Raw genomic sequence first — 27,496 nt, 5'->3', positions numbered from 1 at the left:
ACCATAGAAGGTAGCCTATCGTACAGGAGCTGCCAGGAAAACGCGATAATTTTTTAAGGCGCCGGACTCAACCAAATCTTCTCAAAAACCGAAGCCACCAAATCCGACATAGGATCAACAGTAAGCAAATCCAAGGCAAGTCGTTCATAAGCCGAACTTACCGAAAAAAATCCATCCTCTTCCAAATTCCAAACCCACTGGTCCTCGTGAGGACCGAGAGTAACCTCCCTCATCAAAACCTCCAGCTGGCCGAGCAGATCCTCTTCCCATTGAAATAGCCGACGCCGCCAAACCATACTAGAGCGCTGAAAAGAATTCATCAACAACACCTCATTAATATGCAACTCTTTTTGTTCAGAAAGAGAATACAGTCTAGGGAATTGGTCTTTTAAAGCAGACCCTCCAATTGCTTCTTTAATCACCATTGCCTCCCCTTCAATGATGTTGAGCTTCTTAAACAGAACGTTTGAGCCTGCAAGAATGAATTGTCCATTACTCCCTCTAATGCACCAACCCCAACCACATGCACCTTCATTATTGAAGAAACTAGCATCTACATTGCATTTTACTTTACCATGTATTGGTGGCTGCCATGTTGTGGTTGAAACCTCATGTGTTTGCTGCAGCGTCTGTATTCCTAGCAAGCTCACAGCATGCCATTCCTCCCAATGATGTTGTGCTTCGAAGCCTGATTGTGTGGCACTTACTCTATACTCCTTCCACACTAGATTATTTCTATTTTTCCACAAGGTCCACATAAGAAGTGCCATCCTTCTTGCCACTGTGTTGCTTCCATTAACACAAACATAAAAAATAAGATCTCTCATGCTGTCAAATAACTGCAGCCTTGGATTAATAACATGAGCAAGACCCATTACATTCCAAGCTTCTTTGCTTCCTTCACATTCAAAAAATAGGTGCCATTCATCCTCAATATTTTGTAAGCAAAATGGACATTCTAAAGTACAATTAACAAAATGATTTCGCAAACGTATCCGTGTCGGTAAGCAATCTCTACAAATGCGCCACAATAGGTGTTTTGCTTTTTGAGGGGTTTTGATTTTCCATATCAGCCCCCATGGCTCACGAGGACTATCAAGGCTCCAGTCACCTTTCTCCCTTATCATCATTTTATATCTGGATCGGACCGAATAAATTCCGTTTCTTTCTCTCTTATCCCAATCTTTTGCTGTGTTAGGTATTTCTCTTCCCTGTGCTGCTGTAATGCAAAATAAAAATATTGGGATAAGAGCAACTATTGGGCTTGACATTTTGAGAATCTGGTTATGCTTATTCCTCTTCATTGAAATGGAAAATAGTTGTCTATATATATTGATATTTTTGCGTAAAAAAAGATGAAGAATATATATATATATATATATATATATATATATATATATATATATATATATATATATATATATATACTGATATTTTATAGGTTTCTTGATGACAAAGTTGAGTTGAAGATAATAGGCCACATGGGTGATGCTAATTAGTGTTTCTTGACACGAATTAAGGAAATAAAAAATAAAAGTTGAAATTATCTTTGGATAAAAACTAATTCACAATTTGTTACATTGGTTTTCAAATTAGTACTTTTAGTTAAATTTCGATTTAAATCGTCCACACAACTAACAAATTTGTATATGCGATCAACTTACTCCGTCTAATTTCAGAGTAAAAGACTATCGATATTTAATTAAAAGACGACATGGTTTGCTACCATTAAGAAAATAAAAAATACAGTGATGTTAAGTCAGTAAAGCAGTGTCGGTATAGCAGTAAAGAATGTTAGAGAAATTTTGAAAAAAGGGAAAAACAACAGTGTCTTATAATTTTCAAGTAATAACTCTGTCGAAAAAGCAACAATGTCTTATAAATTTTACTGCTCAATATGGATTTGAGAAAATCATAGTTTGATATGAAAAGTGACTAAAGATTGATCTGCCAAAAAACAGAGACTGGACAGGATAACTTTTATTGTACGCTGTTTTATTTGAAACTGGTTATGGGACTAGACAAATTAGGTAGCAAGAGACCAGACAAAAACAAGATTTTTTGTCCCTCACTAAACGACGGAACAACTTTTTGTCCACAGTACAACTATAAAAAATATGAAAATATCCATTTTATTTTCGAACATAAAAATATTATCGTCCTATATCTCTTAAGTAGAGTTTTGTCCTGTCCTGTATTATCTTGTTCTGTCTTGTATTGTTCTGTTCAGTCCTTGCTGTTTTACGAATCAAACGCACCCTAACTTTTTTCCTGTTGAATATTGGGTCATATGTCTTACGTTGTTGATCACAGAAAATAAAAAATATAGCAATGTTAAGTACCATAAAGCAGTGTCAGAAAAATTTTGAAGAAAGGGAAAATCAACGGTGTCTTATAATTTTCAGGTAATTAATAATGCTATCGGAAAAGCATCAGTGTCTTATAAATTTTACTGCTCAATATGGATTTCAGAAAATCATAGTTTGTTATGTTAAGAATCATACGAAAAGTACTTAAAGATACGGACCTGAGTTTTTTCCTATTGAATATTGGGTCATATGTCTTACGTTGTTGATCACAAAAAATAAAAAAATACAACAGTGTTAAGTCAGTAAGGCAGTGTCGGTATAGCAGTAAAGAGTGATGTAGCAGTGTCAAAGAAATTTTGAAAAATGGGAAAATCAACAATGTCTTATAATTTTCTAAAATATCTGCTTCTCAAGTGATTTAAAATATCTGCTTCCCACCAACCGCTAATTCCCAAGTGCTTTGAAACTAAATATTGACTGCAGAGTGACAAATTATGACAGTCATCAATGCAAACTTTGAAAATATAGACAACAGAGTGACAAATTATGGCAACCATCAGTTAATGCAGGCTTTGAAATTAAACATTGACTGCAGAGTGACAAATTATGACAGTCATCAGTTGCAGCATGTTTTGAGATTAAATATTGACTATAGAGTGATAAATTATGAGCAGTATCTTAAATCTCAAGGCTCCTAATATACGAATGCTAGTTTAGTAAAAAAAAAAATATTATGAATGCAATTTTTTTTTAAAGAAAACAAATGCAGTGCAAAATAAATAATCCATTTTTTAGATAATATGCACCAATATATATCGGATATCTCTCAATTTTGTAAATTTGTGTTGGAACAAAATTTGTACAATGCCTCTAGAGTTTTGATGATAAGAAAAGTATTAAAATAATCAAATTAAATATACTATGATGTGTGTTCAAGTGCACAGAACCAAAAGTTAAAATTTATATGCACACATGAAAAACATATGCATTTTGGGAGAAAAGCTACAACAATAGTTATAAGACAGATTCTAGGAAGGAAAACTAGAGTCTGAAGAAGATCAGAAGCTAGGAACTCGGGTTATGATCTGAAAAGTAGCTTCTGAAGAATGTTGTCTCTGAAGAGCGTAGAACCTGAATTACACGTCAGTATCAGAAGCTTCTGCTCAGAGTCAACTTTGTCTTTTCTGATCTCATGCAGAAACAAACAAAAAGTTTAAAGACAATTGAATGAAACGGTAAATTACTTTTGTGGCAATGAATTTTCAAATGTCTTTCAACGACATTATCCATATCAAGGAATGCATCAACGTCTCTGAACTAAGTTTCTCCAACGACTCTAATTTGTGCAAGGACAATTCAACACATCTTTATTCAAATCTATATAAGAAGCTGAAGACTTGAAGAAAAAATTAACGTCTCTTTAACGTTTCATTTTATATTATTTTTTCTACCATAGCATTTCGTTTTATACAATTCTTTTTATAAAGAAATTTTTCCCATATTCATATAGAATTTATTTTGATAAATATTTTACATGGTTAATTACATACTTACAATGATTATATTAAGATTGAAATTTTTAAAAAATATTTTCATATTCTACTAAATTATATATGAAACATAGTTTTCAATTCATGAGTTTTCATGTTTTATTGTTTACGAAGCAAATTAGTTTTAAAATTAATCCTTGCATTTTCTTCCGAACCAAACATATTTTGTATCTAGTTGAAATTTTACCTATTCTCCTCTCCACTCTTTTGAACCAAACACAAACAATTAAAATCTCTCATCCTCCCATCCTTGATCCTTCCATTAAAATCATCTCCTTTCTTCTCTGTTGAATCAATCAAACCCTTAATATATGTTTGATTCAACATAGGCAGTTGAATTCGAATTTAAGACCCGAAATCTTTCATTGACAAGAGAGAATCCGTTCGATTTTAGTAAAAGTATTTTGTGAAAAAAATTGTTTGAAGTAAAAGTATAAACATGGGGACAAGTAGACAAGTGGGTATCTCATTGCTCCCCACCAAATCATCAAAGGATTTCCAAATTGCATGTATGTTCTTTGACCCAATCATGAGTGAGTGGCCACACTCTCACGCTTTTGCCCTACATATCTCAAAACTTTGTCTGTGCATATTGCACCCTTTCCCCATTCTACACTAACAAGGTCGTGTGCAGGTTGATCGTGTGTTAATTAATAGGAAATCGTATCCTTTTGGTTTCATCTCAATTTTGCTTCCACTTTATGATCTTCAGCACTCATCTTTTGAAATCTTCTTCTTCGGTGGGGAAATATTTTTCTCAATGTGTATTTAACTTACATTATCTCTTATAGCATGGGACAGACACAAAAAACAAAAAATCCATGCGATTAAATTTTAAAGTAATTACAGTACGTAGTAGTTGGTTGGTGGAACTCAATTTAGTTACGAGTATTTTTTTATTAACGGCCAAAACAAATATGTATATATATGTAAATATTAAGGTGATGATTGTCTCTCCCTTACAGAATTAGTATATATTATTTTCAATGGAAAAATTCTAAACATCTCAGAAATTGTGGATAGAATCAAAATATTATGTTGGTCTTGGTTTATTCGTAGAGAAAATAACAATAAGAATTAATTAAAGTAATTTACATATAACATAGGAATAACTAGGATATAGGAAAAGTAAAAAAACAATGGAAGCATGACAAACAATGGAACCATTTGTTTGGTTCATCTTTTACATTTGGACATTTTAATATCAACTTAATAAAAGAAGAAAAAAGACCGACAATTGTTATATTATATTGTATTTTTAAAAGTGCTTCTACGACCAATGATCATACCCAAACCAAACTCAAGGGTGTGGGAGTGTTCATCAATTCAAAAACCTATAACCCTTTATATATTTTTTTTTCTTTCGCTATCAGTTTAATCTGATTCGGGGACAGTTCTGGCATTAAGTGGTTTCAGCCTTTCCCGATCGCAGTTGTATAACCCTTTATATTTTATATATACTCCATCCGGCCTTATTTATAATCAAAAATTGCTTTTTAGATTCATTAAAAAACCAATGTATCTAGCTTAAATATAGGCTAAATACATTGATTTTTCAATAAATCTAAAAAGCAACTTTTGCTTATAAATAAGGTCGGAGGAAGTATATGTTTTTCAACCTCCTTTTGATTTTCTATTCATTAATTAATTAATAATAACCATTTGTACGACTAATTAACAATAATATCCCTTTTTATTAATTTGAGTTTTCTATACTATATCTTGACCTTTTTCTCCAAACAATTCATAACATCATCATCATATATATATATATCCTTTGCTGCTTCTGTCTTCTTTCTCTTTTTCATGTGTGTCTCCTAGGTAGTTTTGTTTCTTGACTTTACCTTTTCCCTCTCTTTTCATCAAAGATCCTCTTGATCTTCTTCCTCTTCTATGGCAGTATTACCTACAAATCCATCCAGCTTGGAATTGACCATATCCATCCCAGGTTTTGCTTCTTCACCAACCACTTTTCTCCCCTCATCAACCGGTAAGCAGCATATATATAGTACTAGTTTCTAAATTTCTTTGCCTTAAATAATTTTTATCTTTTTTCCTAATATCATCATCTTTTGTCATGGTTTTGATCATGCATCTCTTCCTTTTTGTGTCTTTGGTGTTTAATTTTGCAGTGATTTGTAACTTAAAATAAAATTGATTAAAGCATAATATGATTAATAATAACTTTTTATTCCTTAAACTTATTATTTTTTACATGCAAAAAAATATAATATATGTTAAACGGGGCATAAAAGGTTCCCCCATACTCTTTTTTTTTTTTTTGGAACAGCATTCCCCCATACTTTTGTTTTGTGCAATATTGTCAGAATCGCGAGTTTGCTTCAGATCGAAAGAGGATAGCAAGATCGGAAAACAATTGCAACCAAAATTGAAGAATTCTACTAAATCAATTTCGTAGAATCGAAAGGGGATAACACGATTGCAAAATCAAAGGTCGCAACCAAAATCGAAGGATTCTACTCATATAATATTAAATATATATTATAAAGTGCAACTACTCAAAGTTTGAAATCTTAAAACGAACAAATTTTGGTCGAAACATCAAAAGCGCCCAAATTTAAGTTGGAAGGGTCAACCAAAAGAAAACACATAATTGGTTGAAAACTATCTAAATCTCCATGTAATTTCAGTATTTCACACAGATTTTGCATAATTTAAGATTCTACTCATGATTCCCATCGGTAAGACATGGAGCAAAATCACAAAATCCTAAGATTTTATTTTTCTACTCGTGAGATTCTAACTAAAATTATGTTGCATTAACAATAGGTGATATATGGATTGGGATCCTCTCCATCGACAACTCTCTCAATTTTAACTATAGGATCATTTTTCTTTTATAAGTAAAGAATTTATTCATGATATGCTTATTATTTTTTTAATTAATGATATGATCATATCTATGTAATGAACAATATTTCCGATTAGTTCCTATGTAATTAGATATACCATCCTATAATTAGTTTTTTTTTTTACTACCCTATAATTAGATATATAATGAATTCTTTTAGGCCAAAAAATTTTGAAGTACATGCATAATAAATGTAACATGTTTTTGTTGTGGAGTTAAAGCGCGCATAAATATAAAAAAATGAATATAACATGTAATATATAAATATAAATTGGGTTTGCCATGCAGTGAAAAAGTTGGACATGAATCGAGTAGCCATAGAAGAAGAATGGATGGAAGTAGAAGATGAAGAAGAAAACAGCCTTAATGGAGACACTCCTCGCAAAAAACTTCGTCTCACAAAGGAACAGTCCCGTCTCCTTGAAGAAAAATTCAGAACAAATCACACTTTAAACCCAGTATGTTAATTCATACATACATGTCCTTAGTTAATTATTCATTTTGTGTGTCATTAAAATTAATTAATCATGTCCATGAGAGATGTGGTTACTAATGTGCATATTATTGGGTGTGTATGGAATGCAGAAGCAGAAAGAGAGTTTGGCAATGCAGCTGAAGCTCCGACCAAGGCAAGTGGAGGTGTGGTTTCAAAACCGTAGGGCCAGGTATATAAAGGCTAGCTCAAGTGTTCTATTTTTCAGTACAAAAAATTCTACTTTTGAATTCCTTAACATTTGTTTTTAGAGTACATATTAGCAAGACCCAAAAAATAATTATAGAGAACAAAATTAGATAAACGCATCTTTGTAAAATAAAAAACTTAAGGAAATTGATCAACAGTGCCCCGAACACTAGTTAAGTATATTAATATGGAAGTTTTATCTTGAATCTTGTGCATTTATTACATTTAAAACATAAAAAGTCATATTTCTAGCATTAACTTTATCTTTTAAATTTCTTTTTGAGTATTCTTAATAAGTACCCGGGGATATTGTTTAGCATGACACAAAACTTATAAATACGAACCATATAAAAAAAACAAACAAATACATGTTTTACTTACCTCGCGGCCGAACTCTGAACTACTAGAGTGTCTTTCCTCTAAGAACCAGAGGGTTCTAAAAAAAATAAAAATTTTGTTATAATTTTGACATAGATAAGTCTCATTAGGCTATCCCTTAGATGCTGTGAGAACCAAAGTAAATAGAAACCGTTAAAATTAATTATTTAATTATGTAAAATATTTTAATATTTCTTGTTACACTTTTTTTAAAAAAAGTCAAATAATATTAATAAAAAAGACAATTCTACCACCAATCGTTAAGTGATGATTAACGCCGAACTTCATAAGGAGGACCACTTGATGTCAGAACTGACCTCCGAACCTTTTAGACGGTCCAGTGGGCCAAATATCGGTGATGGAAAAAAAAATCATACCAAGCACAAGATATACCTAATCAGCAAGAAACAAGAGTTAAAAAGCACGCCCACACATAGAAACAATTCCAAACAAAGTTTCAAACTAAAAAATACATTAAAATCAAATCAAATTGGGTTAAACCACCACATATTCAAATTGGAACTAAAGTCTTCTTTTTTAGTCTTCAATTGCCACTAAACAAGAGTCTTCACTTTATCGAAAAACAAAATTAATTGATAATTCTTTTTGCTAAAACCACTCTTTTTCTAATAAAGCAATAACAAGCCTCCCAAATTGCAAAGAAACGCTTATGCATCTCTTTAATAAACAAATAATTATTACCAGTTGTAAAATATGATAACAAATAACAATCATCAATAAAAAGCACTATAAATTTCCAACCACTTTGTAATTGCCTGCCAAAAATTACAAAAAATAGCACATTCAAAAAAAAAAAATTAGCCGGCTCATTATTACCACAATCTCATGAGCAAAGTAAAGAGTCTAAAATGAGTCATTCCTTACTTCACCAAAAAAATTGTAAAACTTACACTATGACGGCGATACCAAACATTCCCTAATAACATTTTAATAATAAACAAAAATTAAAAAATTCACTCATATGCGATAATTAATCACACACTGTGATTACAAAAACATATATTAAACTAAGGTTTTAAAATGCTAAACAGTGCCTCCGGGGCACTGTTTAAGGAACCAATTATAGTAATATCATATTAAAATTTGTGCAGTCAACGTCTCGAAAGTCTAAAAAGTATTATTTTCAATTTTAAAATTTTCTTTTTTGGTTTCCTTAACCAGTGCCTCGGGGGCACCGGTTAGCATGACCCTTAAACTAAATATAATATGAAAAAATTACACATTATTTAATTGAAACCGTATATTTTTTAAAACGTGAATATAATTAAATAGAGTGATCAAATTCTTGTGACTATATAAATATTTTTCTATAATATTTATATTTTAAAAAAATCTATAATATGACCAGCTGTTAGCAAAAAACATAATTATTGCTGTCCAATAATCATAGCATTTGTCAAAAAAAAAATAAAAACTACTCAATAATCATAGCACCATGTTTATGGAGTTTTATTCAGCCTCGTGTGCTACACTACACTTATGATCACCTCTTCAATAATTAAGAGTACCTTTGACCACATCATGAATCGAGTTATTACTGTTAAGAGTCTCACATCGGTTGAGAGATAGTCTGACTAAGTGTTTATATACTAGAGGCAATCCTCACCTTATAAGCCGGTTTTGTAAGGTTGAGTTAGGCCCAATACTCATTTCTAAGATAGTATATATCAGAGCCTCTCCACGATCCGTTGGGCCACCTGTTATCAGGTTTTTATTATCGGGTCACCTACCGTTTATATCCACACACCAAGCCCACTAAGTGTTTATATACCAGAGACAATCCTCACCTTACAAGCTGGTTTTGTAAGGTTGAATTAGGCCCAATACACATTTCTAAGAATAATCATACATCATCATAATCTTGTCTTGTCCATGGTTGGTGTTGAATTAATAATTAAACATGCATGCAGGAGCAAGTTGAAGCAAACAGAGATGGAGTGCGAGTACTTGAAGAGGTGGTTTGGGACTCTGACAGAACAAAACCAAAGGTTACAAAGAGAAGTTGAGGAACTGAGAGCTATGAAAGTGGGTCCACCCACTGTGTTATCCCCTCACAGTTGCGACCCACTTCCAGCTTCAACACTATCTATGTGTCCCCGATGTGAGCGTGTCACCACCAACACCGCCGACAAATTTCTCACCGACGCTGTCACTTTGTCTCCTAAAGTGTCCACGCCTGCCCTGCATTCGCGTCAAAGTTGAAATGCCTTACAAAGTTACTTTCTGCACCACTCATCGTGCATTATATATTAATTGATTATGTGAAACAGAACAAACAAAAAGCGAAGAATTCTACGTAAAAAAAAGTCAATGTCAATGTTTTATACTCAATCCGTCCAAATTATAGGTCGTTTTAAACAAAATTGTTCCAGATTGTTATGCTCAACGGAGATTTAGATGATTTCGATGGTGAGATATGAAACAATTACGATGGTGGAAGGTTTCGGGTACGATGTTTCACGATGAGGATAAGGTATCTACAAGTCATGTTAGCAGTGTAACGATTAAAGATGAGTTAAAGTGAAAACAGGCTCGGCACACAAGCACCTGCAACAAGGGTTGTGGCAGCGGGCCTCTCAAATTTGAAGGCCTCCAAAAAAAAATTATGGGATAGTAGTATTAGTAAAATTGGGGGTATGAAACTTAATATATTACTGCAAAATATAAAAGTCCAATTGCCGGGCTCTAAAAAAAAAAGAAGAAAGAAACATCTAGTTTTTTTTTTACAATAAAAAAACACCCAATTGCCAAGCTATCTACTTCAAAAAATGCTAGTAGAATGACTCGTCTAAAATAGTTAGAATGTATTTTATTGTTATTGATAGAATATGAATCTTTTTTATGTTAATTATAAGGATAATTATTTTCTATGTTATTTACAATTTAAAATTGATGATGATTTTTTTAAAAAAATTGTATTTATTTTCTATTATAAGAGGCCACTTTCAAAATTTGCATGTGGCCTCTAAAATTTCGGGACCGGCCCTGAGTGAAAAGTAATTGAATTGTGTACCATGACGTCATACTTGCCTTTATAGGGGGAGACAATTATAACTGCCAGTGACAACTGACATTAAAGGCGATTAGAGCGTTGAGATGAATCCAAGGGATTTGGATTCTGCGCAGTTGACTGCACTGCAGTCACTAAATCTGGACCGTCCGATCAAGATCAGACGGCTCAGATTTTAAGATCATATTTTAATTATAAAATCTGATCTTAAACTTTGGACTGTCTGATCTTAATCAGACGGACTGGACATGGCCGACTGGTGACTGCACTGCAGTCACTAAATTGCTGACTGCACTGAACCCAAATCCGAATCCAAGGGCTCTATCTGAACGTGTACATGATCGTATCCAATGTAGGAGGTGTATGATTGTTATCGTGCTCATTACCCTGGCTTGCATGGGAAGCCTATGTGAAAGAGTGGTTTGGGGTTGGACTTTAGAGAGTTTGAGCCACATGTATTGAGCTTTGGCGCAATCCAGAACAAAAATTATAAGTTGCTTTACAATATCAATGAAGTATTTAATACTATTTTTAAGCTCCCTCCGTTTTTTTTTAAGTGTAAATTTTTATTAATGTATAAATATAAATATTAACATATATGATGTTCAATTTGTCTGGACGAGTATTTTCAAAATATAAAATTTTCATAATTTTATATAATAGATAATTAAATATATTAGTGGTCAAAGTTGTGCATTGACATATGTGCAATGATCTAAAACAACCCCTTAAAAAGGAACTGAGGAAGTATTATACTATTAACTATTTATTACTCTCTCTTATTTCAATTCTTCAATTTATCTTTCTCATACTATTAATAAAATACAATTTTGTAAACTAACTCATAATTTTTCTTTTCGATACTATATTAATTACATTTCTTAATGTAATATGGTAAAAGAAACGACTTATAATTTGAAGTAGGTGGAGCATTTTTTTTCTACCTTTAAACCTAATATATCTCACACCTTGCAAAATTCCCAATATACTCCCTCCCTCTATGACACTTTATAATTTTTAAAGGCATAGCTTTGGAGCATGGCTTTAAAAATGTAAAGGTTCGGATCGACTCCCAGATAGTGTCTCAGTGTCTAACTCATGGGGATCAAGGTGGAGTTTCGGGAATGAGGCTTATTCAAAAGAGCAAGCAGATGACGGAGTTGGATTGGGATCAAGGTGCAGTTTCAGGAATGGGGCTTATTCAAAAGATTCAACGCTTAGTTAGTTTATAGCTGTTTCTTTTCTACGCTTATGACCTCTTGTATTCGAAAAATAGAAACAATAAAATTAATCATAAAATACTTGCAAGTTGCAACTAACTTTACAAGCATTAAAGATTCATAATAACCAAAGGTCAATTTCAGGCATAACTTGCAAGCATCAAAACAAAATAATCAAGTGCAAAACTCTAAATTAACTAAATGGTGCACAAAATAACAAGGTTCAAGATCCTAAATACATCTATGTTAGGAGGCGCATCTCTTTTGTGAATGAGAGAATTGAGATTCAATAATTGTAAAGTACTCCCTCTGTGATACTATAAAGGATTGGTACTCGCAACAAGGGATCGTTGAAGATAGAAGAAAGTGTGTGGTGTGGGGTTTGATCTGGGATTTGATGATCAAGGTTAAATGTTCAACATCAAATTTGGAGATTTGCTCATTTTTGTTGTGTATTATATCTCTAACCTTTGTATAAACTCATTCAAAACAAAAAATTGAAAATAAATTTCTCAATTCCTCTTTTTGGGAATTGGGGGAGACATACCGGACAATAACGAGGACGAGAAATCTGGGAACTCCCTAATCAAAACAACATTAAACAACAACTATTCTACTAAAGTCCCAAACTAGTTTTCTTTCTCTATGCTTAGTTGAAAACTAGTTTATCGACATCCATATAACTCAATTAAGTAATTGGCTTGTTGATTGATTAATTTTAACTTAAAATTTAATCAATTAATCATGTAGCTTATCTTTTCAACAATGATTTCATAATTTCCGAGTTACTCACAATCACATTATCTTCTTGTCCAATACATTCGAGATAGATGTTTCAATCTAGAGGCGCTTCCGCATTATAACTCATTTTGGAAAAACAAGTTCAAACTATGACTTATTTAACCTCCCTCTAAGGCGTTGCCAAACATCCTAAATAACACAAAATCACGTTTGATCTGAACCAAACTGGGGCATAACAGTTTTGTAATTACTCTATGAACCAACTACTAACTTTGCCTCAAAGAATTTGTACAACTACAAACTGATATCAACTGGTAAAGTGCAAGTACTGTTTGCTACCGAGGCTGAAATTGACTTTTGAAAGGGCAATTCAGCTAATGAGAAGTTCAGGGTTATAACATAGATTATTATTGGTCAGTTTTGTGAACTTTTTTCTTTTTCTTTTTGTGAAAATGCTTCAAGACTGTTTCTGCATCTTTATGGCCGTGTCAATTTTCATTTTTATGAATTCCAGAGTATTGTTTTCTTCAATTTCAACTTTCAAATGCCAAAATAGACATGCTTGCTTCAAATATCTTATGTTTTTAATTTTTATCCACAACTTACACAAAATAGATATGTTTTCTTCTGCATCATAATGATTAACCGATATAATCAGCATTTACACTGCTAGTGCTTGGTGATATTGCTTTTGTGAAAGGTAAAATCACATACACATAGTAGTTAGAAAACTCTGATCTCATCTTAAAAAAAAAACTCAGATCTTATCAACATCATTAACCAAAGTGGTAAAAACTTGGACAGTGAAAAAATCAGTTAGCAGTTATTATTTATGTAATCATGAAGACACAGTCCAGTTGCCCGGCACAGCTACTACAATGTACTATAGTATGCTGCACCAAGAGAACTAACACTAGATGTGTCAAACCATATATCAGAAGTACCTGCTTTAATCATCACTTTCTTAACCAACCAAGTATAATAAAATCACAAATTACCATGAAATGAGATCAAAGCTGCATTTTATATATCAGAACAAACTCAAATAAATAATATACTTTAATAAAATTGGATGGCTGAGATTAACCTGCAGTCAAACAATGAATGCATGAAATCCAATTCCCTACTCGTATGGGAAATGGATTCCGTGCGGTCATTATTTGACTGCACGTGTTTGTGATGTACTGGCGTTTGGAGGCGGATTTGTGTAGAAAGGATGTAGGATGGAATGGAAGAAGATTGGAATTGGCCAAAGACCAAATTCAAAAATCAACACAAAATCCAACCACAAAGCACAAAATCCGTACTATGATGCCATATTTGATGTCAAGGGTTTGAAAGGCAGGGCACCCCATAGAAAACCTACGGGTATTTCAGAGCCACATACTGCTCTCCCCTATATGCCAAAACCCTAATCTGAATCAATTACAAATAATATCAAATCAAATTATATAAGATCAAATGTTTTTTATCAACAAATAAGAATAAAAACTTAATAACATAAAAAAAAAAATGGAAAACTTGCTGTGTGTGACATGAGAGGATGAAACCCTAAGAAACTTGTAGCTGCTGTGCCTCTGTCTACTTATAGCACATCACGGTGTTTAGCCTCTCTTGATGGGCCTGGCCAAAGCAAAATGGGCCTAATAATGTTTCTCACATACCCTAAAATTTTATGAGATTTTCTTTTTGCACCCACCGTCACACTCGTGCGCCCTTGTTTCTAATTTACCCCCTCACTACATTGTTCGTACTCCATATAGCAACAGAAAATGTTTAAAAGGACTTGCTAAAAAAAATTATAAAGATTAAAAACGAAATTTAAAATATTTATTAATATTAGTTAAATTAAAATTCATTGTTCGTAATATCTAACTTATATTAGAGTGTAGATATTGTTAGGTCATATATTTTCATCTAAATTCGACTCTGAAACCTCAGTTATCTATGTGAGATTTAGATGGTGCTTATCAATTTGTCAATTAAGTCAAAAAATAAAGGGTTAAATATGTTTTTGGTATATACCAAATTTCATTTTTAGTCCTCATAAAAATTTCCTTCGACCTTTAGTCACTCTGAATTTCCAGTTTTTAATTATAACCTCTACTTTTTTTCAACAGTTTGCGTATCACGTTATGAATGATTTTTTTTAGTAAATATATCATTATTAAGACCTTAAAATATAATTAGTTTAATAATTTAACTATTTATTCTTTAATTTTTGTGAATTTATCTATAACTTTTTTTTTTGAACCATGAATTTATCTATAACTTCAAATTAAAGATTAAACTATTAAACTAAATATTAAATATTTAAATAATCAAACTAATTATATTTTAAAGTCTTAGTCATGGCCAGCCTTGAGAGAGTGCAAGGTGCCCCACGGCGCCGGATCTCAATTTTTCATGGGCCTAAAAAATAATTTATATGGTAGTAAGTCTCTCAAAAAAATGATAAATTAAATAAAAGTTCTAATATTGTTTTAATCTGTTTTTTTAATCAAGTTTCATAAAAATATAAGATAAATAAAAAAAATACTTTGTCTCAAACACAAACAGGTATAGCTTCTCCTTCCCACCGCTAGAAGGAAGAATTTTTTTAAGTAGTTAATATTGATTATACTATGACTATTTTTATGTTATTTATATTATTTACAATTCAAAAGAGTATTGCGTCAAAAAAGAAGAAGTTAAAAGAGTATTATTCTTTTTAATTTTTTTGTTTTTTATTAGGGGTCATCTATAATATTCAAGGTTGGGCGATTAATTTGCAGGACCAAACCTGGTCTTAGTAATGATATGTTTTCAAAAAAAGTCATTTAACAAAGTTTGAAGGAAAAATTTAGAGGAACTAAAAATGAAATTTGATATATATAGAGGGACTAAAAACATATTTAATCCATAAATAAAATAAAAATCAAACCCAATTGAATATTTAAGAAAAAACACTAGTTTGATGAATAAAGTAACTTTATATCTTAAAAATTTTGAATTACATCTAATACAATTGTACAAAATCAACTCATAAGATTTACACTCACTTATAAACACATGTTGAACTTGAAAATATCTTTAATTCAAACTCTTCGTATATAGCCAACACACCAAACTTTTTGCCCATGTGAATGATGGTGTAGCCTCACGTATTTGTATCATATGTTACAATAACCAAATATAATAATGAAACCTTAATTTTGTCCACCACTTGAACTTTAGATCAAATTGTGGTATAATTTGATCAAAACCACCAATAAAACTCAAAGACAATCGAGGTAATGGGAAGAAATTCCAACTCTAATAATGATAAGAAATATGTTAAAAAAATAATATATTAAGAAAGGATCATTAATTAAGAAAAACAAACAACAAAAAACACAAAACAAGCAAGAAATTCTAAATAAAATTCGGCAAGTAAATTAATATATACACCTCCTTACCGAACAAGTGGAATAAATTCAGTTAAAACTCACTTAATTAATGCAACATGGGTTCATCTTTTATGTGCTTTATTACAAATGAATGGCTACAAACAAATGCACGTAATGATGCATTCTATCAGAATTTTTTTGTCAAATATTATTTCCAAACCAAAATTCGTGTCTAAAACATACACCCAACATGTCTAGAGACACATTGAATATGTCCCTAATTTTGATGCCCAACAAATTAACAAAGACAAAAATTAGTTAGATAGCAAATCCAATACATTGGAACAATATTAATGTCTTAGTTGTATCTTCAAAGGTAAATCTTCTTTTTGATGAATTTTATGATTTTTAAAGCTAAAAAGATTGAAAATTTGGAATGGCTGGCCAACTTTGGGTACGGAATGGCATGAGGAATGCGAGTCGATGACATGAGCGGTGCACTCTATGATTCCAAGAACATATTCATTCCTTGGTTGAGTTTTGATGTCATGTCCCTAAACTTGATTATTATAAAATAAGAAAAGCAATATGATGAAGCTAAAAAAAAACCGAAGTCAAGATTCTTGGAAAGTTTATTGTCAAATAAATAAGGTCATGCTAACTAGTGTCTCATAAATTTTGCATTGAAAATAACATTGTTCATATTTTAAACATGTTTGACTGCACAAGTTTCAAAGTTATTTTTTCTTTTAGTATCCTTAACTAGTGCCTCGAGAGCACTAATTAGCATTTAGCATTTTTCAGTAACTAATTATCCCAAAAGCTTAAACTATTAGGAAAGAGCCACATCAATGGTTTTATATTATTTCTAACACGCTCTCTCACGCAAGAGCCCACTTGGGCTTGAAGCGTGAATAATGCATAGACCCACCTACCATATGTGTTGTGAATTCGTCTTAAAAATCACACCAATAAAAGAACTTTATGTGTGGAGCAATAGAACAACAACCAATAACAAGATGAATAAGCAATAATAATAACAATCAATAAAAAGATAAAGGAGAATAAAGAACACAATCGTTTGTTTACCCAGTTTGGTCCAATAATGACCTAGTCTGAGAGAGAGAAGCCCCTCCATTCCACTATATCAAAGAGTAACTTTACAAAGAAATTCCCAATAGGGTTACAAGGATTAATCTTAATTCTACCCAAAACCCGAATCTCTTTCTTTCTGTGACCAAGAGACTCAATTTGATAAGTGTTTCCCAAGGTGTAATCAATCCCTTTGCCCAACCCTAGAGTTATACCAACACTAGTGGAAAAAACGCTTTTTAAGTCAGTTAAAATTGACCTTTTAAGTCGGTTCCGTGTCTGACCTAAGAAAAGCCGACATAAGAAGTCTGGAGTTGTTAACACGGCTTTTGAACCGACCTAAGAAAGAACTTTTAAGACGGTTAAAATTGACCTTTTACATCGGTTCCGCGTCCGACACAAGAAAAGCCGACATAAGAAGTATGTAGTTGTTAATACGGATTTTGACCCGACCTAAGACAGCACCTATTAGATCGGTTATAGTGCAACCGACGTAAAAAGTTTGGCAAATTTAAAAAAAAATTACGTTTTAAAAATATTAAATACTGTTCTAAACTTTCCCAACATTATTCAATATATGCTAATTAATAGTTCAAAGCAATACACATAAAAAATAAGTAAGATAAAAAATATTCAATCTTGATTTGGTAATTATAACCACTGAATAAGTGTTTCATGAACAAAATGTAAAATAATCAAAGACATTAAGTTAATGAGATTACATAGTAGTGCATATATATACTCAGAAACAAAACCAAAGACATTGTTGCTAAGTTAATGAGATTACATAGCAGTGCATCACAAGAACAAACCAAAAATTCCAATACAAATTACACTACATAGCAGTGCATATATATATATATATATACTCACACTCAGAAACAAAAGTAACATTCACAAGTATTAAACAACACTAAGACAAGGAGAAAGAGATAAGAAATGTCACCAAACCTTGTCTCTTAACTTAACACATGCCATTATCAACAATGTTACAAAACTTTTAATCATTATTAAACTACGTACAAACTTGCAATAGCAATATAATACCACAATCAAATGATAATTAAAATAAGAAGAGTAAAATAAGAGATACCTCAAATCTCTCATCAACAATTGCTTCTTACTTAATGCTTGAGGTGGATTTTCTGTTTTCTTACTTCTTAGTAACAATGACATTTGGAACCCATGAAGAGATAAACCATGCTTGAGAAAATGTCCTGTTCTAAAAAATGGAAAGAATATTAAAAATCCCTAACTAAAATATTAATAAAGTTCAATATAGTTTGAGGCATAAAATATAATTAAGTTAAAATTAATTGATCATGTGCAAAACTTACACAAATAACTTCCTAAGAGGGCACGTTTTAGCATTGTAGATGAAAACAAAAATAACACAAGTTCATCCTACTAAAAACCAATGAACAACCCCTGCAAGATAACACGGCAGCAGAGGAAACTACACAAAACTCCAGACAGTCACAGGCATCGCAAAGCTAGACAACATCGCAAAGCTCCAAACAGTAAGAGATTGCCTAATGCCAAACATACCATTCAGCCGACAAGCAAGAAACAAGGGACAATGACACTTACAATGATCCACCTCAAAATGTCTTTAAACATCAAACCAAGCCTCCAATCTACTAAATACACAGCAGACCCACACCTCAGGCTGCAACTGCTAAATATTGTAGGCCTCCCAGATCAAGCAGCTGACCAATTAGATTAGTCAACTGAAAAAGAAAAAAAAAACCTGCTTAAGATTGTAAAACAATGGTTATGGTCAACATGTGCATTTTTTTTTGAATCAACAAAACTTTATTATAAGCCAACATAGTATAAGAAGTACCATAAATTGGAGATACAAGGTAGAACATGGAAAACAAGCAGTAGAGAACACCTAAAAACAAACAAATGCCCACCAACACCAAAAAACAAGATAAAATGATAGAAACCAACAAGAATTGAAACACAAAACAATAAAACCAAGTCCACTCCCACAAAACACACCAAACAGAAAGAGAGAAAAACCAGTAGCAGCAAAAGTCAGTCTCTTCTGATAGCAAAAAACCACAAGACTGTCAAGGCAGCTAAAAAAAATCAGCAGAGCTCAAAACAAATACCTGGGTCCCAAGTCCATTCGTAATATAAACACGGGGCGATCTTCAATTTATGAGCACTCCATTTCCAAGTTAAAACCTTAATGTCCTCTGCAACTTCAGATGCATCCTTAAAAGAATTATTAAAGATGACATCAAGGCAATAAACAGTAGAAATCTCAAAAAGAAATTTAACAGATAGTAAACCCAACAAAGTCTTAAACATCTGAGAAACTATCTTAGCATGAGAAACACGCAACTAAATATTGAATTTGTAAAAAACAATAACTAATATAGACAAAAATTCTAGTGACACATTCAATCCAAAAGGAAACATACATGAATCTTAATTCAAATAGCAATGATAAATAAAATTAAAAACTTGTCCAAATTAACATCATACCGCTTAGCAACTGTCTGCAACATTCCATGTAATAAGATGGGCACCTACCATAATTGTTCCTGAACCAATTCTGAAATGTAAAGGTTAAAATAAAATTGTAAGTATATATAATGCCAACCTCAAAAAAAAAAAAAGTATATATAATGCCCTACCCTAGGAAAAGGTACATATGGTGGTTAGCTTGATTTACATGGCGCACTTTCTCATTACCTGCGCAAAATACCACCAACACCATAAGAGAGTGGAGACTCTTTTCAATATTTAAAATTAGCATCGAAGAAATTTAGTCCTTTTATATCAAAATGACTCTTTTCAATATCACAAGAGTGGAGACTTGGCCCAAATAGAGTTTTTCTCAATGAATCTTATAACATGTATCAATTCAACTATACTAGCACCCTTAGTAAGCCCATTCAAGTTGATGCGTGCTCGAAATTTCTATACTAAAGAAGCAAACCATTCAATTTGGTGTGTAACCTTGGTGTTCAAACAAGTAGTTCCACCAATGTTAGTCAAAGCAAGATTATTTGAATTATTATTCCACACACCAAATCTCAAAACCTTAAGAGAATTAGATCAAAGTATCAAATAACAAGTATAGTTTAATTAATTTCTATTATATTCAAACTAACAAATTCCCTTTCATAAAGGTTGACTACTAATGCCACCAATTAATCATGACCCAAACAACAAAACAACCAAACCCAAATTTCTATTGTATACAAACTCACAGATTTACTTTTCCAAATTCAAACACAAAATCATCAAAATAAAAGTTTATCAACTGCTACATCAACGTTGCTTTTATCAAGTATTATTTTCCTACGAAAACAACCAGCACATAGAAAGTAATGAAGCATCAATTAGTGTAATTTGTACAATTTATAGTGAAACGGCAAACCCTAGAGGTGAAGAATCAAGAGAAAATAAGAAGAAAGTCATGATTGGAAAACCTTACTGATTGGAAGCTGAAACTGTTTGGTGGTTAGAAGTCACGATTCTGAGGAACGAAGACATGATGATTATGTTCGGGTTTGAGTCACGATTCTGAGGAGCGAAGAAGAAAACACGATTGTTGCTTCAAAGCAAAATTGAAAGTCTCATTATCTTAATTGAACGATAAAATAAAAGCCTAAATAATCAAAAAAAATAAAATTAGTGAAGAAGGTACCGTGCCAAAATCGTCTCTGAAGTCTGAGTCGTAAGAATCGAAATTGGAATTGGAGGTGTGATGAGGAACATTAACGAAGTTCGAAGAGAAAAAATGAGTTTGATTGTAGAGGGATTATTATTTGCAGAAAAAGAAGAAGAGGATTATTCTCTCGTTGTCAAGAAGCAGATCGTTTGCACTGTGTGAATAGTGAAGGGTTTTTGACAAATTTTTCTAATAAGTATTTTTTTTGCAGAAAGTATTATTAGGATTTTTTTATATATATTAACGGTACCGGGTTCGATTCTCTCCTAGTACACATAAAAACTTAACTTATAAAAAATAAATAGTACCTTTTAGGTCAGGTAAGAGACACCTGACTTAATAAAAATGTTTCTTAGGTCAGTTAGCCAACACACGCGACTTAAGGGATTTTATTCAAATTTAATATATATTTTTTAATCTATGTTAAGTCGGTTCAAAACAGAACCGACCTAATAAAGTTAAAATTAATTACGGAATTGCCACCGTATCGTTTTTTAGGTCAGGTGGCAGGCAAGCTGACTTAAGAACCTCTGCTACAAAGGTATTTTTGTACTAGTGCAAGAGACAACCGCTCTGGTTTCTCTCTAAAACCCTAGTCTTGTGTCGGCGGCAAATCCTAATTGATTCCCTACATTTTTGCTCTCTTTCTCTCTCAATTTTTCTATGTATAAAACACTTCCTATTTATAGAAAAATATATGCCTAAAAATTGGTAACAAATCTGTTTTTAAAATAAAACAAATCCAAGTCACAGTGTCCTCCAATAAAAGATTTTTTTCTCAAAAAATCAACAAAACTGAATATGTGCTCATAGGCAGTGAGGTCCTGCTCATAGGCTAACCTTGCGCCCATGAGCCTGCAGTCCAAAACTTGAAAAAACTCCGACTTCTTGTAATCGAGATTTCAAGGCATACTCAACAATATGCTTAAATTCCACTTTTTAATTAGAAAGTGAGGGGAGCGAAGATCGAACTCTAGACCACTTAGTCATAGAGGCTCTGATATCATGTCATATAACCGATTATCCCAAAAGTTTAAGCTGTTTGGATAGAGTCACATCAATGTTTTATATTATTTCTAACATTTCTATTATTTTCTGACTGTGATTGTGATTGTTATTTGCTAGCTTTGATTTATTCTTTTTGTTAAAAAATACCGATACAAGGTCGACTGGCAGGAGAAGGAAGAGGTGCAAGCAATAGCAGTTCAACTGTAGAGGTATTATGGATACCACCGAACGTATGCTCAAATGTAATGTGTATGCGACGATATTTAGAGAGTAAAACTATTTTGGTGCGGCCATATGTTTAAAAGATGATAAAGGATACTTCATCTGCGTTCAAACAACGTGGAATCATGGTAATCCCCTTCAACAAGAAGCATAGGTGTCGGGTCTTAAAATTGCTATTTCTTGGTTATGAAATTTAGGATATTTTCTAATGTTATAGAACTAGATTGCAATCTAGTGGTTTGTATTAGAAGTAAACTAAATTTACGTATGGAATTTGACGATACGTTATTCGCGTGCAAAACTTCTTTAAGTTCATTATCAAACTTTAGGATAAGTTTTATTATGAGACAAACCAACAATGTTGCTCACTTTGTTAATTACCATCTTGTAGTGAAAAAAATTAACAAAAACAATATATAAACCAAGTCAGCTATTTAAAAACACTTTTGGACATCTAACATTATATATCACACTCTTCAATCTCTTCCATTACGAAATCCCAGTTGTGTTGCTAATTCCTTTCCTTTTTCACATTATTGTAATTTTGCAAAGTGTTCTTAAAAACTCAATGAGACCTTTTGTACCATAAAAAAAATAATTCAATGAGACCGGCTTCCTAACATTATTGTCCCACCTTCACTTCACATACCCACTATCACTTCCCATGCTTTAATGTCCTAAATTCCTAAATAATTAAGTTTTGCAAGCCTTTTTTAACTAAATCATAAAGTGGGTCACCGAAATTGTGCACCTTATCTTTCTCAAAAAGAGGAAACAAAAGAAGAAAGGGAAGAAAAAGGTTCTTGGAATTTATTAGGAAAAGAATGAGTGGGGCTAGACTCTTAGCAGTAAAGGTCCATTTGGTTGGAAGAAAATAAAATAAAAATGGAAAAATCACGAAAATCGATGAATGAATTTAAACTACGTCTTAGTTGAATTACATTATTCGGTTTTCAAATTTTTCATCCTTTCCACTATGTTTTCTTCCGCTCAAACGGCCCCTAAGAGTTCGTTTAGTTAATGAGATACATTTTAATGGATAAAGAGGAAGGGAGGGAGAGATATTTTAAAATCACATTAAATAAGAGATATTTTAAAATCTGTGTTTAGTTTGTTTGAAGAGATAAGAGAGATTTCAATTGAAAGAAAATGTAAAGTAACATTTTTTTTTTCCAATTGGAATATTTAACATCACATTAAATCATTGGTGCAGAAAAGACATTTTACATTGGATGAAATGACTTTGCACATCGGTTTTATATCTGCTGCAAACACAAGTTATGTGATATGTTCAAATGTAAATTGATTAAATTCAAATGTAAAAGAAATATTCGGGGCTTTGTTTATGATGTATAATCTTTTTGTTATAACTTTTTTAAAATATTTATTTTTTAAAAAGAATACTGCAACTGAGAAATTTAAATAGTTTTCATAAATGAATTATTTTTAGTATTTCATCTTTTTGCGATGATTCTTTTAGATTTTAAAACCATTTTGATTATCTTTTGATAAAAAAACATTTATAAAAGGATATATTATTGAAAACATTATGTGATTTTTATTACTCTCTCCGTCCCAAAATATAAGAAAAAATGAGTCAAAGAGAGTTGATATATTTGGTTAAAAATTTGGATCAAAATACATGCACTTTTATTGACCAATTTTTGCTTATATTTTGGGACGGAGGGTGTATGTTAAAATCTTTAACAATTAATATCGAAGTAACTAATGTCAAAATTAATCTTTTAATTTATAAAATGAGATTAAAGTAGCTGCTACTAATTTTTAGTAAGTTCTCATGAAAATAATATTTAAAAATTGAAATTAATTTTTTGGCTTAAATGTAATTTTATTCTCCTATTCAAAAAAAAAAAATTTTGCTCATCTATTTTAAAAACAAACTTTTGGTCCACCAATTTAACATTTTATTCAAAAAAATTGTTCATCTCATTTTTCGGTATTTTTTTAATTATGTGACCTATTTATTTATGATGCAACAATGCTTTTGTTTATATGGATATTTAGTATTGTCTAATAAGTGTTGTCACGTTATAAATGAATAAGTCACATTATAAAAAATGACCAAAAAATTAGATGAAGATAAAAATTTAGAAAAAAGTTAAATTGGGAGATCAAAAAACTTATTTTTAAAATGGGGATCAAAACTTATTTTTTTTTTACTAAACTTATTTTTTTTTATTAAAAAGTAGAGAATCAGATGTACATATAAATCAAACGTTATTAATCCGTAAAAAATGAACCCAATATCTCATCAAATTCTCCTCATTTTGGACATTATACTCACTTTGACATAATTTTTCTTTCATATCTTTTCCTCTTAATAATTGAACCAAATAACTCAATTAAGTTAATTCCTCCCCTTCTTGATGTATTGAAATTGCAAAACTATCTTTGGGTGCATATTTTGTTAGTAACTTCTTGACTAACAGAAAATATAAATACACATTCGTCTGGTGGTTAGAATCTTACCTTTTAAAATAAATAAGTGGATGTACCATAATTCGAATTGTGGTCCTATATATATCTCTTATAATACAAGCTTGTATACGCAAGCAAACCCTAAATCTAATTTGTTTTCCCTCCACTTTTATCTTGCAGTTTTTTATTAAAAAAAAATATAATTTTGTCTTGAGTATAAATCGAACCCGTAACCCTTTATTGCAATACAACATTTCAACCACCATGACAAGTAGACCAATTGTGATTAAATTTATGTCCACAAAGTGTTAAGCACCATCAATTATCATAGAAAAGATTTTATACGACAATTAAACACCATCAATTTTCATTGCACGGTATAGACAATTAAAAATCTAGCAATTCTCAAGTCTATTGATATGAAAAATATACACATTCCCTTCGTGGAAAAGTTGTTGTTTTGAGCGGAAATTTCAGTTAAATTCTACCAGTAATACCCAAAGGTACAAGGCCAGAAGTTGCTCATACTACTATCAATAGTTCGGTTCTTTGGAATTTTTGTGAAGTTTTAACATTGAGTAAAAACATTATGCTTCTCAGCGGTGCTTCGAGTACAGATGTTGAACAAAGGAGATTATTTTCTGAATGAGTTTTGGCGATGGAGAAATTGGAGATAGCAAACGACGTTTATTTAGTACTTGACATTCCATCAGATTTACTGATTCCAAATCCAGGTGATCTCTTGCTTCTATCAAATAGAGTTATACCAGCTCCTAAAAATTCCGTAGTCGACACAATAAATGATTATATGTTGGATTTAATTCCTGATGAAGAAAAAACATATTTGAGTTATGATACTCCACTCGCACACAACATAGACGATCAGGTAATGGATGATGTTCACACTCCCGAATTTTTTAACACGATTTCTATGTCGGAGCTTCCAAATAATAGGTTGAGACTTAAAGTCAGAGTTCCAGTTATGCTATTAAGGAATTTGAATAAAAAATTAGGATTTCGCAATGGAACAAGACTTACAATTATAAGAATGGAAAAACGTGTTCTTGATGGAAAAATTATTTCATAAAATAATATTGGTGATCAAGTTTTCATATCTAGATTCTCTCTCACACCATCTAACGTAAGAACTCCTTTTAAATTTCAACGGAGTCAATTTTCTTTATTCGTTTCTTTTGCGATGACTATTAATAAGAGTCAAGGACAATCTCTTAAGCATGTCGGGATATATCTTCTGTCGCCAGTGTTTTTCACATGGTCAGTTGTTTGTTGCGATTTCAAGAGTTACTTCTACAGAAGAATTAAAAATATTGATTATCGACGAAGAGTTGTTTGTAGCCTATAAATAAGTATTTCGTAATATACCGTAATTTCTGTTGTACGAACATTTTTCTAAATTTATTGTTAACTAATTTTTAATGTTACAATTATTATATATATTTTTTGTTACATATTAGACTAAATAGACCCGTACACCGTACGGGTCGAAGTTCTAGTTATATATAATGTTCCTATCAATTAAGTTATATTTTTTAGGGTGTAAATTTTCTGCATTTTATGGTTATATTGACATGTTTTCACATATTCAAACACCAAACCTACATATTACTAATAAAGCGAACTATACTTATGGTCCTATGGACTGCACTATACAACTGTATATATACATTGAACCAGCTAATTAGATGGATACATGATTAGGGTAGGCATTATGAAGGAAGAATCATGGGAGAAGTGGATGGAAACAGCTCCGTGGTTAGAATGTGGGAGTTGTAGTGGGGGTAATTGGGGAGGGTCCATTGGGCCAAGGGCTACAAGCTCACATTTTGGGTTTTACACATGCAGAATTTGCTTACTCCAAAAAAGACAGCCCTTTTGAACCTAGAATAGGGGGAAAAGGACCATATATTTGAAGCCCTTTAGCCCTTTTCTTTATGCCTTCACATGTGTCTCAACACTTTCTTTGACTCCCTTTATTTGCCTAACCATTTGGGTGACTCATTCGGTGGTACTGATGATGGTAACTCTTCATCTGTACAACTATTCCTATTGTGAGTGTCTTTTGTTTGATTGATTTGCTTCCTCCAAATCTATAATTGGACCAATCCTTTTGTATTTTTCTAGGTTAGTTGTTTTGTTCAAAGCATATTTCGTTAATTTCCAATACACATTGGCATTCTTTAATTGGATTTATTTGGTTGAGAATGAATTATTTAACTCGAATAGACAACTAGATTCAATTCGACAATTGATTTGTTAAACTTGGTTTATAAACCAAATGAGCCAAAATTGAGTTGAAAATTAAACTCGTTAATTAAATGAATTGATCTTGAGTTATACATAGTTCGACTCGTTTGATTCATGAGCTAGCTCGATTATATATATATATATATATATATATATATATATATATATATATATATATATATATATATATATATATATATAACACTTCAATAACATTGTTTACATGACTACAAGGCAAAAAATCTTTTTGAGACGTATTTTTAGGCGTACAAATTTTTTTGTGAAGAAAGAGGCACTAATGAACTTCTTGATTGACTCACAAGAAGGGAGATCGACACTTCACCCAGTAGGGATAGGACGAAAATATGCTTTGTGTAGACTTGACTGGAGTTTCCCCACTTGCGGGGGGCGGGGGAGTCCAGAATGGAGCCCTCAAAGTCACTTCAAGCAAAATGGCGAAAAATGATAAAGGGTGAACAATCAACATGTTTTTATACCATTCACATTTGACATTTTTGGCTTCCTAGCACCAGAGGTTGTAGACCCGCAAAAAAGAGTTTAAAAGGTCATACATAACAAAGTTGTGTCGTCGATGTATATGGATGTAGTTTTTTGAATGTGGTTT

General features: G+C 31.9%; 3 protein-coding genes across 7 annotated transcripts; 1 reads left to right on the top strand and 2 right to left on the bottom strand.

The window, feature by feature from the left end:
- Positions 1-53: 53 nt before the first annotated feature.
- On the bottom strand, positions 54-1,130 carry LOC123904688. The gene has a single exon (XM_045954319.1). It carries the CDS (start codon positions 1,128-1,130, stop codon positions 54-56), a length of 1,077 nt encoding a protein of 358 aa, XP_045810275.1.
- Positions 1,131-5,644: 4,514 nt separating this feature from the next.
- On the top strand, positions 5,645-10,143 carry LOC123907289 (homeobox-leucine zipper protein HOX3). Its single transcript, XM_045957486.1, has 4 exons — positions 5,645-5,849; positions 7,020-7,189; positions 7,317-7,396; positions 9,723-10,143. Exons 1-4 carry the CDS (start codon positions 5,753-5,755, stop codon positions 10,012-10,014), a joined length of 639 nt encoding a protein of 212 aa, XP_045813442.1. The 5' UTR covers positions 5,645-5,752; the 3' UTR covers positions 10,015-10,143.
- A 7,972-nt stretch (positions 10,144-18,115) lies between these two features.
- On the bottom strand, positions 18,116-21,101 carry LOC123907287. 5 transcript variants are annotated; one of them, XR_006809191.1, is made up of 7 exons: positions 20,914-21,097; positions 20,701-20,820; positions 19,895-19,952; positions 19,743-19,812; positions 19,364-19,469; positions 18,581-18,973; positions 18,116-18,460 (listed from the first exon to the last, which is right to left on the bottom strand). XR_006809191.1 is itself a non-coding variant. In XM_045957485.1 (5 exons), the coding sequence occupies exons 1-5, from the start codon at positions 20,982-20,984 to the stop codon at positions 18,966-18,968; spliced, it is 327 nt and encodes a 108-aa protein (XP_045813441.1). In that variant the 5' UTR covers positions 20,985-20,990; the 3' UTR covers positions 18,698-18,965. The 5 variants fall into 5 exon arrangements, 1 of the variants encoding a protein (XP_045813441.1); XR_006809190.1 differs by having other exon boundaries at positions 18,116-18,973; positions 20,914-21,101; XR_006809192.1 differs by having other exon boundaries at positions 18,116-18,973; positions 19,364-19,456; positions 20,914-21,095.
- Between the last annotated feature and the right edge of the window lie 6,395 nt (positions 21,102-27,496).

The sequence above is a fragment of the Trifolium pratense genome, linkage group LG2, assembly GCF_020283565.1.
Source record: "Trifolium pratense cultivar HEN17-A07 linkage group LG2, ARS_RC_1.1, whole genome shotgun sequence".
NCBI lineage: Eukaryota > Viridiplantae > Streptophyta > Magnoliopsida > Fabales > Fabaceae > Trifolium > Trifolium pratense.
The sequence above is the reverse complement of the archived record's forward strand: the minus strand, read 5'-3'. Positions and strand labels throughout refer to the sequence as shown.

What these genes read in the sequence shown, in the direction of transcription:
- LOC123904688 (XM_045954319.1), bottom strand. Translation starts at nt 1,130, where the DNA reads ATGATGATAAGGGAGAAAGGTGACTGGAGCCTTGATAGTCCTCGTGAG.
- LOC123907287 (XM_045957485.1), bottom strand. Translation starts at nt 20,984, where the DNA reads ATGTTCCTCATCACACCTCCAATTCCAATTTCGATTCTTACGACTCAG. An exon ending in TCAGAGACGATTTTGGCACG is followed by an intron (nt 20,821 to 20,913) that starts GTACCTTCTTCA and finishes TTTGCTTTGAAG; the next exon opens with CAACAATCGTGTTTTCTTCT. An exon ending in TTGGTTCAGGAACAATTATG is followed by an intron (nt 19,470 to 19,790) that starts GTAGGTGCCCAT and finishes AATTCTTTTAAG; the next exon opens with GATGCATCTGAAGTTGCAGA.
- LOC123907289 (XM_045957486.1), top strand. Translation starts at nt 5,753, where the DNA reads ATGGCAGTATTACCTACAAATCCATCCAGCTTGGAATTGACCATATCC. An exon ending in CAAATCACACTTTAAACCCA is followed by an intron (nt 7,190 to 7,316) that starts GTATGTTAATTC and finishes TATGGAATGCAG; the next exon opens with AAGCAGAAAGAGAGTTTGGC. An exon ending in TTTCAAAACCGTAGGGCCAG is followed by an intron (nt 7,397 to 9,722) that starts GTATATAAAGGC and finishes ACATGCATGCAG; the next exon opens with GAGCAAGTTGAAGCAAACAG.